The 14,648-nt window shown below is 59.7% G+C and overlaps 1 protein-coding gene across 1 annotated transcript in view; it reads right to left on the bottom strand.

The window, feature by feature from the left end:
- Positions 1-2,989: 2,989 nt before the first annotated feature.
- Positions 2,990-14,648, bottom strand: part of PAX4 (paired box 4) — a 13,069-nt gene continuing 1,410 nt past the window's right edge. The window contains exons 2-14 of the mRNA XM_045032988.1: positions 13,895-14,007; positions 13,310-13,403; positions 12,336-12,502; positions 11,430-11,645; positions 10,146-10,192; positions 9,910-9,951; positions 9,749-9,775; positions 8,940-9,028; positions 8,453-8,535; positions 5,971-6,040; positions 4,871-4,968; positions 3,743-3,851; positions 2,990-3,270 (exon numbers count right to left, since the gene is read on the bottom strand). Coding sequence (XP_044888923.1) covers positions 2,990-3,270; positions 3,743-3,851; positions 4,871-4,968; positions 5,971-6,040; positions 8,453-8,535; positions 8,940-9,028; positions 9,749-9,775; positions 9,910-9,951; positions 10,146-10,192; positions 11,430-11,645; positions 12,336-12,502; positions 13,310-13,403; positions 13,895-14,007 — 1,436 coding nt within the window. The remainder of the gene's footprint in view (positions 3,271-3,742; positions 3,852-4,870; positions 4,969-5,970; positions 6,041-8,452; positions 8,536-8,939; positions 9,029-9,748; positions 9,776-9,909; positions 9,952-10,145; positions 10,193-11,429; positions 11,646-12,335; positions 12,503-13,309; positions 13,404-13,894; positions 14,008-14,648) is intronic.

The raw sequence follows: 14,648 nt of genomic DNA, 5'->3' as shown, positions 1-14,648 counted from the left end.
GTCTCAGCCCTCCTGCCCATCAGACCAAGAACCAAACCCAGGATCCCCCCATGGCATGACAGAGTCCCCACACAGTGCGGTGGGTAGGTCTTTCTAATATATGGAGATATACCTATCTCATAGAGCTGGAAGGGACCCCAAAAGGTCCTTGAGTCCAGCCCCCTGCCTTCACTAGCAGGACCAAGTCCTGATTTTCCCCCAGATCCCCAAGTGGCCCCTTCAAGGACTGAGCTCACAACCCAATGCTCAAACCACTGAGCTATCCCTCCCCCAGAAACTGAACCTGGATCTCCTGCGTGGCAGAACGCGAGCCCCTGCGATCTGTGGCATTGCAGCGTCCCTGATTCCTAGCCAAGTGATGCTATAGCATGGAGGCCCTTTCAGCTCCCCACCCGTCACTGGACGTGGGTCAGAGACAGGAGAATGGAGTGGGAGTGGGGGTGGGGGAGGAGGGTCTCATGGCTGACGTACCAGCTCAGGAGAATGGGGTTTGAGTCGAGGAGGGTCTTGTGGCCGAGGTACCAGTGCAGGAGAGTGGAGTTCTAGTCCTGGCTTCCTGTCTGACCACAGCCGCTCTTTGTGCTTTGTTTTCTCCACCTGTAACAGGGTGGGAATTTCCACTGCTCCGGGGGTACCAGCCATTAACGGTTGGGATTGTTGGGTGGAAGGTGCTACGGTCACAAGGTGCTTTTTGTTCTTTAATAATCTTGGCGTGCTCCTGCCCCCGGATTTCATAGAATCACCTATTGTGTGGGCCGGAAGGGGCCATTGTAATCACTTAGTCTGACCTCCTGCATAGCCCAGGCCAGAGAATCTCAGTAATGGCTGCATCAAGCCAAACCGACTTCTGGGCTCTGTCCCCTCCCCAGGTGTGTGGCACTGGCCACCAGGGCCGGTTCCCATTCACAAGTCAGGTGCCCTTTAAGGTGCATGCTTATCCATCTCCAACACCTTCTCTTTCTTCGCTGCCTTTGTCCTGGAAACAAGTAATAATAAATCATGCTGGGACAGCACCGGCTGCCATGCCATGGCCAAGGGCTGGAGGAGCTGGCAGACGTGGGGGGTGCTTGGTGCCCCCAGCCTTCAGATCTGGCATGGGAGGGAAGGGGAAAACCGGGCTTCCTCTGGGGAAGGGCTGCTGGGAATCCAGCTAGACCTAGGGGCTGCGCAGGAGCCGGCCTTCAGTGGTTGCAACTAGAGTTCCTGGAATGCGACGAGTAACCTGTGGTGCTGATGTCACTGCAGTGATTGTCAAACCTACTTCACAATTCAGTGTCTCCGGCACATTGCGTAACAAGGCTTAGACGGGGCTTAGCAGGGTGATTAACAGAAGGATCAGACATTCGTAGGGCTGGGAAGGCCCTCCCCAGAGAGGAGAAAATATCGATCAAGGATCTAGACCCTCATGAATCGGGGCAGGCCCTAAGTCACGGGGGCTGGGAAGAAACTTCCCCTGCGAGCTGGATAATCCGTAAAGGGGGTTTCCAAAAGTGCTTGGTGCTGGCCTAACTGCTGTGCGTGAAGTCAAGGGTAAAACTCCAGTATTAGCAGTTAGACGAACGCTGCGAACATCTGGAAACCCCAACAAGAGGGAGGCTGGGCCAGTGGCTCGGATACTAATCGAGGACAATTCCCTGCTCCACGGCAGACATCCTGCTTTGAGCAGGGGGTGGGACTAGATACCTCCTGAGGTCTCTTCCAACCCTGATTTTCTATGATCCTGTATGACCGTGGGCAAGTCACTTAGTCTCTCTGTGCCTCAGTTTCCTGTCTGTACCATGGGGATAATAGCACTGCCCTGCCTCACATGGGTGAGATACGGATAAACTCATTGGAAATCCCAGCCTCACTGCCCACTGGGATCTTTGCACCTTCCTCTGAAGCAGCTGGTGCTGGCCTCTGACAGAGAGAGGGTATGGGCTGGCTGGCCCCGGGGCGGGGATTCCTACGTCCCTGTGCTTTGAGAGCGTACAAGCACGGAGCTGATCAGACAGTGGGAGGGAAAACTGAAGCCAGGGGCTCTGGAGGGATGAAAGAGCCAGCTCGTTAGCTGTGTGTATAGGTGTCTCCGAGCCATTCCTTTGGTTCCCCCCCAGCACATCACAAGCTAAGGAGCAAGTGCCTGTGAAGCCAGGGAGGAGTGCAGGCATCTGAACCCTAACGTGTTCCGCCTCAGCCGCCCTGGGGCATACTGCAGCTCGTGGCTGTGGCACTCGGCGCTTTAGAGAAACGGCCGACGCCGCGCCGGGGTGTGTCTGGCTGATCGACTCCCAAGGGAATAGCTACGAGAGCTGGTGAGGGCGGGGGCGCAGGAGGGGGAGGGCTCTAGGAGGTGATGAGTGGCATCACACCCCATTCAGGAGATGGTCGGGTTTTTGGCCCTTCTGGCGCCGTTGTGGGAGCTGTGGCCAAGGGAAGGGAAATGGTGAAGAGGAGACTGAATACACAACCCACCCACGGCCCAGGCACTGGCATCCTGCTGTTCTCCTGCACCCCCAAGTCCCATTGACTGGGGGTCCCCCCTTTCCCCACTCCGAGGGAGCTGTGTGTGAAATCAAGTCCAGCTGGCTACGTCCCAGAACAGGCTGTGGGCTGGCTCCACAACGCGTGGTTCATTAAGGATAACCCGGTCGCCGTGCTTGGGCCCCGTCTGAGAGCCCAGCCAAGAGCCCCAGGGGCTGCGGCCCAGCCGCCCATGCCTGCGGGAGTGCGCGCTGACGGGGAGGGGTCTGACAGCTGAGTGTTCTCCGGGGTAGCGGGCAGCTCTGGTCACCGCTCAGCGACGGGGAGGTACAGCTCTAATGACAATCGGCAGCATCGGGCCATGAACGTGCTGAGGCGCCTTGCGCCCAGGGTTCAGCGACAGGTTTCCCCTTAGGGAATGGTTTAGACAAGGGGGTTATGTGGGCTCCAGCCTGGCTGGGAGTGAACAAGGGGCCGGGCAGCCCGTCTCCGGGGCCGCCTGCCGTCCGGGCGCACCAGGGAAACATCATAAGCACTGAAGCCTGGAGTGGAAGTGTCCAAAGGCTGCTGCTGAGCCGGGGTTGCGGGGATGGAACCCAGGAGTCCGGTCCTCAGCGAGGAACGGGGCTCTGGACAGCAGAGGGGGAGTAGGGGGGTGCAAGGGGGACATCGCTGTGGCACTGGGCGGCAGAGAGAAGGAGCCTTGCGGGGCACCGCCGGGAAGGGCAAAGGGCGAGGCGTCCAAGGGAGGGAGGGCCAGAGCTGGCCTCCAAGGAGCTGGAGGCAGAGTCCCCCCGGGAGCCAGCCCTGCAGCGAAAGAACAAAGCATCAGCCAGGGCCATGTGATTTGGTGCTTCCCCTTCTAACTGGGGTTGGGTGACTCTCCAGCGGGCCTGGAGCTGGGGGCATCCCTGGAGGAGAGGCCTTCAGAGCTGGATGCACATGGCAGTGATGGGCAGGGGCTGTCCGGGGATCCCCTCCCTGCCTGTCTCCTCCCCACCCCTGAGGTCTCCTTTCTGCCTGAGATGGAGTCTCCAGGGGAGGGAAAGGGGGAATTTCACTCCTTCTCCCCTGTCACTGGAGCCTTGTGGGGGGCAGAGGCGTGGGGTGCTCTCCCTCTGGGTTACTCATCTGTGCCCTCTCTGGGCTACCCACCCCCTCCCATGGATCAGTGGAGGACAGACGTCCCTGGCCCCATTACCCCATGGGCTGAGCCCGGGCACGCTGTGGAAACCACGCAGTGCGGGAGCCAGGCCTGGCGTCCTCCAGCCCCACTTACCACAGCAAGGCTCTTCCCAGGCGCCAGGCGGAGAGGCACTCAGATGCAGCGGCTGGGAGGTCCCCGGGTAGACAGTGAAGCTGGGGGTGTCCGGGGAGGCAGCCAGGTGCTGTGAGGGGAGCAGAACGGAGAGAGACGTCACCCACTGGGACGGTCACCAGAGAACATCGCTGGGCAGCGACCACCGGCACCCTGCTAGGAGCAAGGCCACGCTTGATGGGACGCTCCAGACTCAGGATCCCAGCCTGCTCCGGGCCAGCTCCTTTCTCACAGGAATCCAGCTGCTTTGCTCCTTCAGGACTTGTCTACGGGGGGAGCACTCCAGAGAGTTAAAATGCATTAACTAACACTGTGATGTTAAAGTGCATTAAACCCCTGTGTGGACGCGCCCGTTCAGAACTCATGGGGTCTTACTTTGCTATTCTCTAATCCACCATCCTGACAGGGTGGATCCAGCCAGGATCATCCCCAGGGAGAAGGGCCAGTGCCCCATTGCTGGCTGATGGGGTGGTCTGGCAGGCAGAGGGGCAGCCTGGGCATTACACTGGAAATGGGAAAAACCCTGGATCTAGGGTAAGCCGCTGTCATGGAGTGTGAGGGAGACAAGGCCCTGCACCCCCGGCTTCCTGCGATTCACCATGACTCTCAGCCAGCCAGTAAAGCAGAAGGTTTATTTAGACAACAGGAACACAGTCCAAGACAGGTCTTGCAGGTTCAGACAACAGTTAGGTCCATGGGGTGGGGGAAGGGAGGTCAGAGCCCCGTTGGGAGGCCAGAGCCTCATCTGGGCTCCCCTCGCTTTTCCCAGCCAGCTCCAAACTGAAACTCCCTCCAGCCGTCTCACTCAGCCTCCCCCCTGCTCCTCCACCAGCCTTTGTCCAGTTTCCCGGGCAGAGGTGTCACCTGGCCTCCAACCCCTCTCCTGGATTCTCATGTTCCGTGCTCAGGTATCCTCCCTCAGGGAAAGTCTCCCATCCCCAATGCAGCCAGTCCCAGCAAAACTCCCCTGCAACCTTCCCAGGGCAATACTCCCCACTCAGCATTCAAAGAAAACATTAAGAATATTCCCGCTGTGTCACAGCCTCCCAGACAGAGCGGGCCCAGGGGAGATCTGGGCACACTGCCTACCTGTGAGGAGATGGTGTCGGTCATTGAGGATGGATGGAAAGCCGCAAAGGCCTGGGGAGCTGGCGCAAAGGGGGATAGAATCCAGTCACACCACGACCCTGGGCGAGGCAAGGAAGAGAATATCATATGGATGCTTCTCTAGTGACAGCCGCCACGCGCTTTACAAACATTCACAAGCCTCACAGCCATCTGTCCACCGGAGAAAGTCATCGCCTCCATTTCATAACTGGGGCGCAGAGAAGTGAAGTGACTTGCCCAAGATCACACAGTGCGTCAGCCACAGAGCCGTGAACAGAACCCAGGAGTCCTGACTCCCAGGCCCTTGTTTCAGCCACTAGCTCTCACTCCTTCCCAGAGCTGGGAATAGAACCCAGGAGTCCTGACTCCTGGATCCCTTCTCCGACTTCCTTATTAAAAATGAGCTTGGCGTCTCTCTAACAACTTCCAGGGCAAGAATCTCATAGAGCGCCACAGAACAATGTTGGTAGGTATGAATCCTACAGATGGCTGGAAGGGACCTTAAGGAATCAAGTCCACCCCTTTCCCCTCCTTCGCTGAGGCAAGACCTAATAAATGTAACTCATCCCTGACAGGTGTTTGGCTGATCTGTTCTTAAAACAGGGATTGCACAGCCTCCCTGGGTGAGATAGTCCTGTGCTTCACTAGCCTTGGAGCACTTCGAACGTCTTCTCCAATGTCTAACACAGAGCTTGGGCATCCGTGGAGAGCTGGTATCAGCACTCCTGGGGCGCCTGTGAAGGTGGCAGCTGTACTGAACCCAGCCCATGCGGCTGCCCAAGAATTTGAAGGGAGAAGGTTTTCCTAGAGATTGAACATGAAATAATATGTTCGCTGAACCAGTCTCAGATACCAGCAGCAGTGAAGGGTTGAATTGCATGGACAGAGCGAGATGGGACGGACAGACGATATAAATGACATTGCCGCCCATTGGAGACTGCCTGGGGTGTCTGGGAAGCTGCCCACAGGCTGCTTCCAGACCAGAGCATTTGGCTGGGGGAGCGAGGAGGTGCACGGCGCACACAGGCCTGTCAAAGCTCCCTTGGGAGCATCACGACGCAGCAATGCACGTAGATTGTCACCTGCACGGTCAGTCTCCAGCTTCAGCTTTGCCTCTCGTCTCCATTTGGCTCTTCGGTTTGAAAACCAAACCTAGCACAGGAAAAAGGAGACGGTCAGTGACCTGCCCCAATCCCCCAATGATCCGCTGAACCCTTCCCGCTGGGTGCACCCAAACACTCATGAAAAGCTGGACGACGTGACCTCTAAAGGCTCCAAACCCAGAAGGCAACGAAAAAGGAAACTCACAGACATTAAGGCCAGAAGAGACCATCATGATCATCTAGTCTGACCTCCTGCACATCGCAGGCCACAGAATCTCACCCACCCACTGCTGTGACAGACCCCTACTCTCTGGCTGGGTTATTGCAGTCCTCAAACCATGGTTTAAAGATGACAAGTTACAGAGAATCCCCCATTTACATCAGCAAATGACCCATGCCCCATGCTGCAGAGGAAGGCGAAAATCCCCCAGGCTCTGTGCCAATCTGACCCGGGGGAAAATTCCTTCCCAACCCCCAACCTGGCGATCAGTTGGATCCTGAGCATGTGGGCAAGACCCAGCAGCCAGACACCTGGGAAAGAATTCTCTGAAGTAACTCAGAGCTCCCCCCAGCTACTTACTTTTTTCATTCTCCTGCTTTTTTTTGAAGCCACACGTGATTTTTGGACCATTTGGGGCTGGAGATAGGGCATCTGCATGACGACAGCCCTAAATCCTCACACCCTGCCCCAAAGCTTTGCTCTGCTCTGCCTCTAATGCATTAATGTCCATGAGCCTGGGTGTCAGGGCAAAACTCTGGCAATTTGGAATGTCTTTCCTAAGCTGGGGCTGGCTGCTCGCCTGCCAAAACGGGGCATAGACAAGACACATCTCACTGCATGTGACAGAGAGAACGGGGGGAGGGGGGGGCACTGGCGTGTCTGCCTTGTCACTGGTCGGGCCTTTTACCGCTGTGCAAAGATGTGCTAAACAAACCCAGACCAGAAACACTTTGCCTCCACTTTGCATAGCAGTAAAAGACACAAGGCCCAGGAGTCTCTGCCCCAGCGTGTGTGTGTGTGTGTTTCCCAGGGGTTTGTGAGTGTGTCACATGACAGCCTGGGCAGTGTGTAGTGGCAATGCTGTCTTAGCAGGCTGGTGTCATACAATGATGGTGTCATTTGTCTGAGCTATTCCAAACAAAGCCAGTGGTTCGTAGCGTGGTGAGCGAGCAGCAGTATGCCCCAGCGCCTGGTCCCTAAGAGAGGTCATCTTTCTCAATAGTCCCAGTGACACTGTGATTTATAGCTGGTGTTACCAAGTGCGTCCAGAATACCTATGAGAATGTGTGTGTGTGTCAGATTTATTTGTCCAGGGTGTGCTCTACTTGGCTGTGCCTGCTGGGGTGTGTGAGTGAGTGTGTGTGACTGTTGTCTCATGATCTGACACCCCCATGGCACGGCCAATATGTGTCTGCAGAGCCACAGTCCACGTGCCAGCAAAGAGATAGCTGGTTCAGCAAAGGAGATGACAAAAATATCCAGCGCTTCAGACTCAGAAGTTAGCTGCTGTCACCTAAATTCTCCTCTGGGTGGCGCCCTTGCGCTGGTCTAGACACACGAGCATGGGCCTGACTGCAAGTTACACAACGATGGCAATGAAATCTGAGCTCCCTGGGACTCTGCCTCGCACATAGTGTGCCCCCGGTAGCTGGCCAAGGTGCTGGGGAGACGCGCAGAGGGACAGAGCCTTCCTCCTGTGCCGCTCTCTCTCTCTCGCTCTCTCTCACACACACACACACTTGGTCACACTCACTAATTTAGCCACACTCACAGCCACTAATGCACCCCTCACTCGCACACGCTGAGACACGTCGGCTCACAGGCGTGCGTGCACAGTCCCTTTACAGACACACTCAGCTGCACTCTCCTCGCACGCTCATTTGCTCATTGACAATCACTAACCCTGAGAGAGCTGCATGAATTACAGAGGTTTTGCTTCGCTGGCGATTTCGAAAAGGCAGAAAAAAATATCATTTGGGGTCAGACGGAAAATAAAAAATTCCAAATATTTGGCAAATGGAAAAGTTGGAAAAATAATTTTGGGTTGAACAAGAGGCTGTGTTTTGATTTTGGCCATTTGTACTGTTTTTGAAATAAATAAAAAATAAAGGCAATTTTGAGACAAGTCATTTCCAACCAAACGTTTCGTTTCAAAATTGTCAGAATGAAACACCTCCATTTTTTGGGGGGGAAGGGAGTTTACATTTTTGAAATGAACTATTTGGTGAACCTGACATGAATTTGTGAAAAGTTTCGATGTCGCCAAATCTGCATCTTTTACTGAAAAAAAGTCCCAGCGAAAAAGTGTTGCCCAGGTCTGCTCACTGTCAGACACTGCTCTGCACATGCACGTGCTCGCGCACTCACACAGGTGTGCAAACACAGCTGGCACCAGCCTGGGGTTACATGTGCAGAGCCAGCTTGGGGAGGTGGTGGTGGTCAGGGGCTTTCCCCACTTACCCTGATGGTGGTGTCGGGGAGCTGGGTGGCTGAGGCCAGTTTCTCCCGGGTAGCGGAGTCGGGGTACTGCCCTCTCTGGAATTCTGGAAGGGAGTTTGGAGCAAAGTTATCCTGCCTCGGACCACAGCTACCACCCCACAGATGCACAGCTAGGTCAACCCCTCCCCCATAACACAGGGCCACCCCCTGCCATCCGTGCTTACTCCCCACTGATTTCAACAGGGAATCTATTCGGATTATGAGACTGGCCCGGCTGATTCAGAGCCGGGGTCCCACTGTAACGAGCGCCAGCTGCTTCAGAGGACGATTGAAATGACAATTATGGCATAACCTGCCCCTGGGGGACGGTCCTTCCTGACTCTTTCCATCAGCGCTTGGGTCATGCTCTGAAGCCGGAAAGCCAATGGCGTGACGTGTCCCTGGCCTGACTGTACATGGGGGTGTGAGCTCAGATCGCGGCTTCACCCCCAGCCCTCAAGCCGGTCACCTTTCTCCAAGGCCACTGACTGCTGGCTTGAGAAGATCGTCCTGTTCCGGTGCTGGACGCCCGGCGGGGGTCCCCTGGCCGATGCTGAGCTCCCCCCAGGGTGCCATCGGGACGTGGCCGCCTCTGCTGAGACCTGGCCGCCGGCTTCTCCTGGCCAGGGGGGACCTGCAGCGCAGGGGAGAGGGGAGTGAAGCGCCCTGGGTGGCGTGGCCCTGCCCTGGGAGGGGTGGTCTCCTTGGGGGGGGTGCGCGGGGAGGGTGAGGCCAGCAATGGGGCTGGGATCTAGAAGCAGAACCCCGAGCTGTTCACTGCTGTAAGGCCGTGCATGATGCACATTTACGGTGCTAATAATAATACATGTCTCCACGGGCGCGTTCCGGAGGGGACGGACCATGGGGGCCCCTTGGAGTTGCCCCCTTCTTTCCCCCACTTTGATCCCTGCCCTTGGGAGCGCCTCTCTTTGCACCCACCAAGGGCTGGCCCTGGTATCCCCCAGGTCCCTGACCAGCCGGCCAACGGGGGCGCTGGCGAGTGACTGAAGAGCCTCCCTACCCCTTGGGGATGGTGTGTGCTGTGCTTGCCAGCCCCAGGGGGAGGAGGTCTCAGACCCCCAAGAGGCTGACCCAGAGCAGCTGATACTGGCCCAGGCCACCTGCACCTGCTCTCCAGGGTTTCCCTTGGCAAGGGGGAAGGAATTTGTGGGGTTAGGGTTAAAATATGAGTCTGTCAGGACCTCCTTCCTTAGAGGTTTTTAAGGTCAGGCTTGACAGAGCCCTGGCTGGGATGATTTAGTTGGGGATTGGTCCTGCTTTGAGCAGGGGGTGGGACTAGCTGACCTCCTGAGGTCCCTTCCAGTCCTGATAGTCTCTGATTCTAAGTGGGTCGTTCTGATGCGTTTCCCAGAGTGGAGGGAGCTGCTACCCACCAGCTTTGTGTTAGGGGGCCTGGGAGGCGGCCCTGGTGTACAGACGCTATCACTGGGGGACACCTCAGCTTCCATGGGAGGAGATGTCTGCGGGGGTGGCAATCTGTGTGCGGTTGGGTGGGGTGTACATGTGAGTGTCTCTCCATGGACGTATGTTACAGGCGTGTTCCTGTTACATGCTGGCTGCAGTTGCCCCAAGGGTCTTCGCTCCTGGGGACTTTCCATGGCGTGTCTCACCTGGTGGTGACGGCTCCATCATGAAACCAAAGTCAGCTGTGAGCCGCATGTCCCCTTGCAGGTTCCTCAGCACCCGGTTGATGGAGGACACCTGGGCAAAGAAGATGCAGGGAGTCGCTTGGGGACGGAGCCAGTGACCCAGTCAGACTTACCCACAGCCCTGGAGCTAAGCAGCCCTCGCCCGCTGAACGGGCAGAGCAGGGGGAGTGAAATCAACAGGCGTCTCTCTGTTGGCTTCATTTGGCTCCGGGCATGTCGACGGAGACGTGGGGCAGCTGGGGTCCGGATTCGGGCAGGCCTGGAGTTGTGGAAGCCTCAAGGCTTCAGTCTCGGAGCCGAACCTCCAGAAGGACCGGTGCTCCTGAGCCTTCCCTGCCTGCGCTCGGGTCCGTGCTGTGGAATCGCCACTCCAAGGGAGGGCGCCCATCTGCTCCTAAGGCCTGAGGAGCTGGGAAGCCCTTGAATTTCAATGGAATAATAATATTTGCGGCGAGACAATCTGCAAATCAGGGATGGAAACTGGAGAGACTCTGTGATTAGAAAATCTAACCCTGTGCTGTGACACTGGAGATTCTCTCTGTCTCTCTGTCCCGGGCCCTCCTGCTAGATGGGCGCTGCGGTCTGCCCGGGGAATAGCGCCGGATGAGCGGGAGCAGGCCTTGCCTGTCTCTCTGGGAACACTCCGGTGAGGGGCGTTCAGATTTCCCCTGGGAATTTGCTCCATTGGGGGGGACCCTTCCAGAAAACAGCCTGGCTTTCACCGTGGGCGCCCACCGAACGCAGTGGTCTCACTGGGTCCCGGGGGGACCCCTGGCCTCAGGAGCTGCCAGGCTCTGTCTTCGCACAGTCCGTTCCATGGACCTGACATGCAGATGGGTGGTTCCACACGCGTCTCCAACAGAACCAGCCCCACCGTCTGTCAGGTGCCGTAACGGCACCCCTGGCCTGAGCGCTGCTCTCAGGGCAGCTCCCCACCATTCCCCCTGCTGTCCGCTTCTCCCCCGGCTGCCCTCCCCGCTTCCTTCCCCTCTGTGTGGGGGGGGGGCCTCGCTGCACCATCTGGCAGGTCATGTCCCATCTCCTCCCGACCCCTCCTCCAGCCACTTCACCCGTGGAGCCTGTGAGAAAGTGCCGATGGGTGGCGAGTCTGCAGGGGGCACTCAGGGTAGTGGGAGCCCCCTCCCTATACCCTGGGCTTGCCCTGGGCAGTAGCAGCTCGCAGCTGACTGGGGGTGGGCTGTGCGTAGCCTGGGATGGAAGCACAGGGCCAGATCCCTGGAGTTCCAGCCCGCGACCTGGCTCCGGGACTTCTCCAAGCGGCGGCTTACGCTGGGCGTCCGGTCGCTGGCGCAGATGCCTTCGGAGTGCAGCTTCCTCCGGATCTCCCACGCGAAGATGGACGGGTGCTCCAGCTTCAGCTGCGCGATCCGGGCCACCACCTGTGGGGTGGCCATGCGGGGCTTGCTGCCGCCGATGGCCTTCGGCTCCACGGCGCCTGTCTGGTAGTAGCGGCCCAGGATCTTGCTCACGCAGCCATTGGATACCTGCGGTACGGAGAGAGCGAGACACTGAGGCAGGGGCTCCGGGCGGGGACCCGGGGGCATAAGGAGATGGGAGGAATAGGGGATCAAGCACCATAAATCGGCACCCTCCCTGCCAGCCTCCCTTCCCCCCCCCCCTCCGGCCCTTCCCTGCGTGGCTGCTGCCCCTCGGCCTCTGCTTGTCTCCTCAACGAGGCCCTCCCCTTGTTTTCTGCTGGTATCTGTATATTTGCTGGGACAACATGGGGAGGGCGTGAAGTCCCCATTCCAGGAGGCTAGCCCCTGCCCCGCCCCTTCTAGCTGAGGCCCCGCCCCCTGCCCCGCCCCTTCTGTATGAGGCCACGCCCCCTGCTCAGCCCCTTCTGTATGAGGCCACGCCCCCTGCCCTTCTGCACGAGGCCCCGCCCTTTTACATGAGGCCCCGCCTCTTCTCCCCCCCTCACCCGCCAGAGCCCCCAGGCATGGCAGGAGGAGCCCTGGCCAGCCCGGCTGAGCTGCCCTCCCCAAACCCCTGTGGAGGGCAATGCGGAGCGGGGGCTGGAAGAGGAGCAGCGTGGGGGGGGGGCAAGGGAAGAGCGGGACGTGGGAGGGGGGCCTCGGGGCGGCGCGTGGGCCTGGCCTCTGGCACCCTCCACCCATGTGCTGGGAACAGCAAGAAACTCCCCTCCCCAGCCCCCCCGGGCCGATTCCCACCTTCAGGCTCCGGGAGATGTCCGAGGCGCGCACCCCACTCGCCGCCAGCTGGATGATCCTCTTCCTCTTGCAGGGGGGCAGGGGGCGGCCATTGACGAAGCGCCCCCCCAGCTGGTTCACGCCGCCAGCCCCTGGGGAAGAGCCCGGGCAGACGGGTGACGGGGGGGCTCCCGCAAGCAGAGAGGTGACCCCCCCCACCCGCAGGAGACAAGGGGGCTCCTGTGCTGGGCAGGGCTGGGGGGGTCTGCGGGACTATTTCAGGAGCGTGTTGTCTCGGGTCTCTTGAGAGGAGGTTTCTGCTGGGGGGGGGCGGGGGCTGCTGGGCCAGGTAAGTCAGGCTAGAAATAAGGGGCGAAGTGTTAGCGGGGGCGGGGGGGGGAATGAACCCCTGGAACCATGGACCGAGGGACACGGCGGCTGCGCTGTCACTTGGCGGCCGCAGTCCCGCTCGGATGCCGCTTTCTGACCTTCCGGCTCAACCACGAGATCCGGGCTTGGTGGAGGAATCGCCGGGGGACGCGCTCTGGCTCCTGCCCTGCCCGAGGAGCAGCTCAGCGATCCGGGAGCTGGGCTGTGTCCCCGCTCACTCCGCCGCGCCCCGGGCCACTGCCGCCGGGCGCGGGCCCCGTTCTGTTCCCAGGGGCGCCTCTCCGGGCAGCTTTCCGATCAAACACCCCCGGACTCTGCTCCGGGCCAAGAGCCGGGCTCCGGCCCCGGAGAGAGCAGGAGTCTGTGCCCTGATCTGTGTGTGCAGCGTCGGCAATGGGCACCGGGCCGGAGACAGCCCCGCTCGGACGGGGACCCCGCCCGGAGACGCTCCGGCGCACGGGGAGCCCCAGCCGCGGGAGGACGCGGAGCTTGGGGGGAGCTGCGGGGGCTCGGGCCGGGGGACGTGCGCAGGGTGGCAGAGGGGTCTGCAGGGGGGGCTGGCCGGGGAGGGGCGCGCGGGACCCTGGCAGGACAGGAGCCCTCACCTGCCAGCAGGGCGGGGCCAGGGGAGCCGTTTACACGGCGGGACGGGGAAGGAGGCTGTGTGGCTGGCGGGCGAGGAAGACGGCGCGGGACGGGCTGGAGGGGAGCGAGGTGGGTGTCAGGGCCCCGCAGTAACGCGGGGAGGGGGAGATGTCTGGGGCCTGGGTCGTTGTTTTACCTGCCAGGACACCCCGAAAGGGTTGGCCTCGCCCTGTGCTGTGGGAAGCAGCAGCATGACACAGGTGGAGGGTGGCCTTAGGGGTGACCCTCACCGTACGCCCTGCCCCCCCCCGGGCTACATCCTGGGGGCGCCGAGGGGACGCACCCCCGTCAGGCTGCTCTGTTCTCCGTCCAGCTCGGGGCCTGGCTCAGAGAACCAGCGGCAGAGCTGGGAGCAGACGCCGGATCTCCTAGGGACTAGCCCGCCCTCTCTAGCCAAAGCGAGCCGACCGGGCTCCCCCTTTGCACCAGCCCACAGCAGCCGTAGCACCCGCCCTGCGGCTTGTGCAGCACCCGCGGGTTGCCCGGGGGCTGGAAGCTGGAGCAGCCCTGGCGGGTGACTCCCTGGGCGGGGCCGCAGCTCTTACCTCGGTGCTGCATGTCTCAGGCTTCGGGGGGCGGCTTCTCAGAGCCCGGGCGGCCTCCAGGGGGTTGCTCAGCTCAGTGGGTGATGGGCAGGCAATTCCAGACGCCTCCCCCGCTGCGGGAGGGACGAGAGACCAGAGGGTCAGAGACAGACAATGACAGAGTCGCATTGTCAAAAGCACCCAAGTGACTTAGGAGCCTCGGTCTCACGGAAAGTCAATGGGACTTTAGGCTTCCGGGTGCCTAAGTCACTTCTGGAAATAGGACGTAGGCCCCTAAGTCCCTTGGAAGAGTCTGAAAATGTTGCCCCTCCCCCTTGCCAGGTGGTGACCCCAGCCCTCCCCCGCCAGCTCGCCAGCACAGGATGTTCTGGTTCTGCGCAGACAGACAGGAGAGCCCACGACTCCGGAACAGAATTCTGAGCTGCCTAACGGTGTCCGTTCATTCGTATTGCCGGAGCCCGCGAGCCCCACTGTGCTCGGCGCTGCGCACACATCATTTACTAACCTCCCTTTGGGTTATAGTCAGCGGTTAGGGGCCGGAGCCAGGTGTGCAGGCAGCTCCTTGCCATGTCCAGCGGGTGAGAGGAGCCCCACTCGGGGTGAGACAATACAACTGCTTCTGAATGACTCAGATCCTGGAGCCCCTCCCTTGGAAACTACATAGCTCTGTTGGGGTTTTATACCGCTGCCCATCCCCGTGGTGTCTGCTCCCATAGGAGGCCGCAAGGGGGAGGCTGGGAAGGCAGCAGAAAGG

This window comes from Mauremys mutica, chromosome 1 (genome assembly GCF_020497125.1).
Source record: "Mauremys mutica isolate MM-2020 ecotype Southern chromosome 1, ASM2049712v1, whole genome shotgun sequence".
Lineage (NCBI taxonomy): Eukaryota > Metazoa > Chordata > Testudines > Geoemydidae > Mauremys > Mauremys mutica.
Note: the sequence above shows the minus strand (reverse complement) of the source record. Positions and strands in the feature narration are given on the sequence as shown.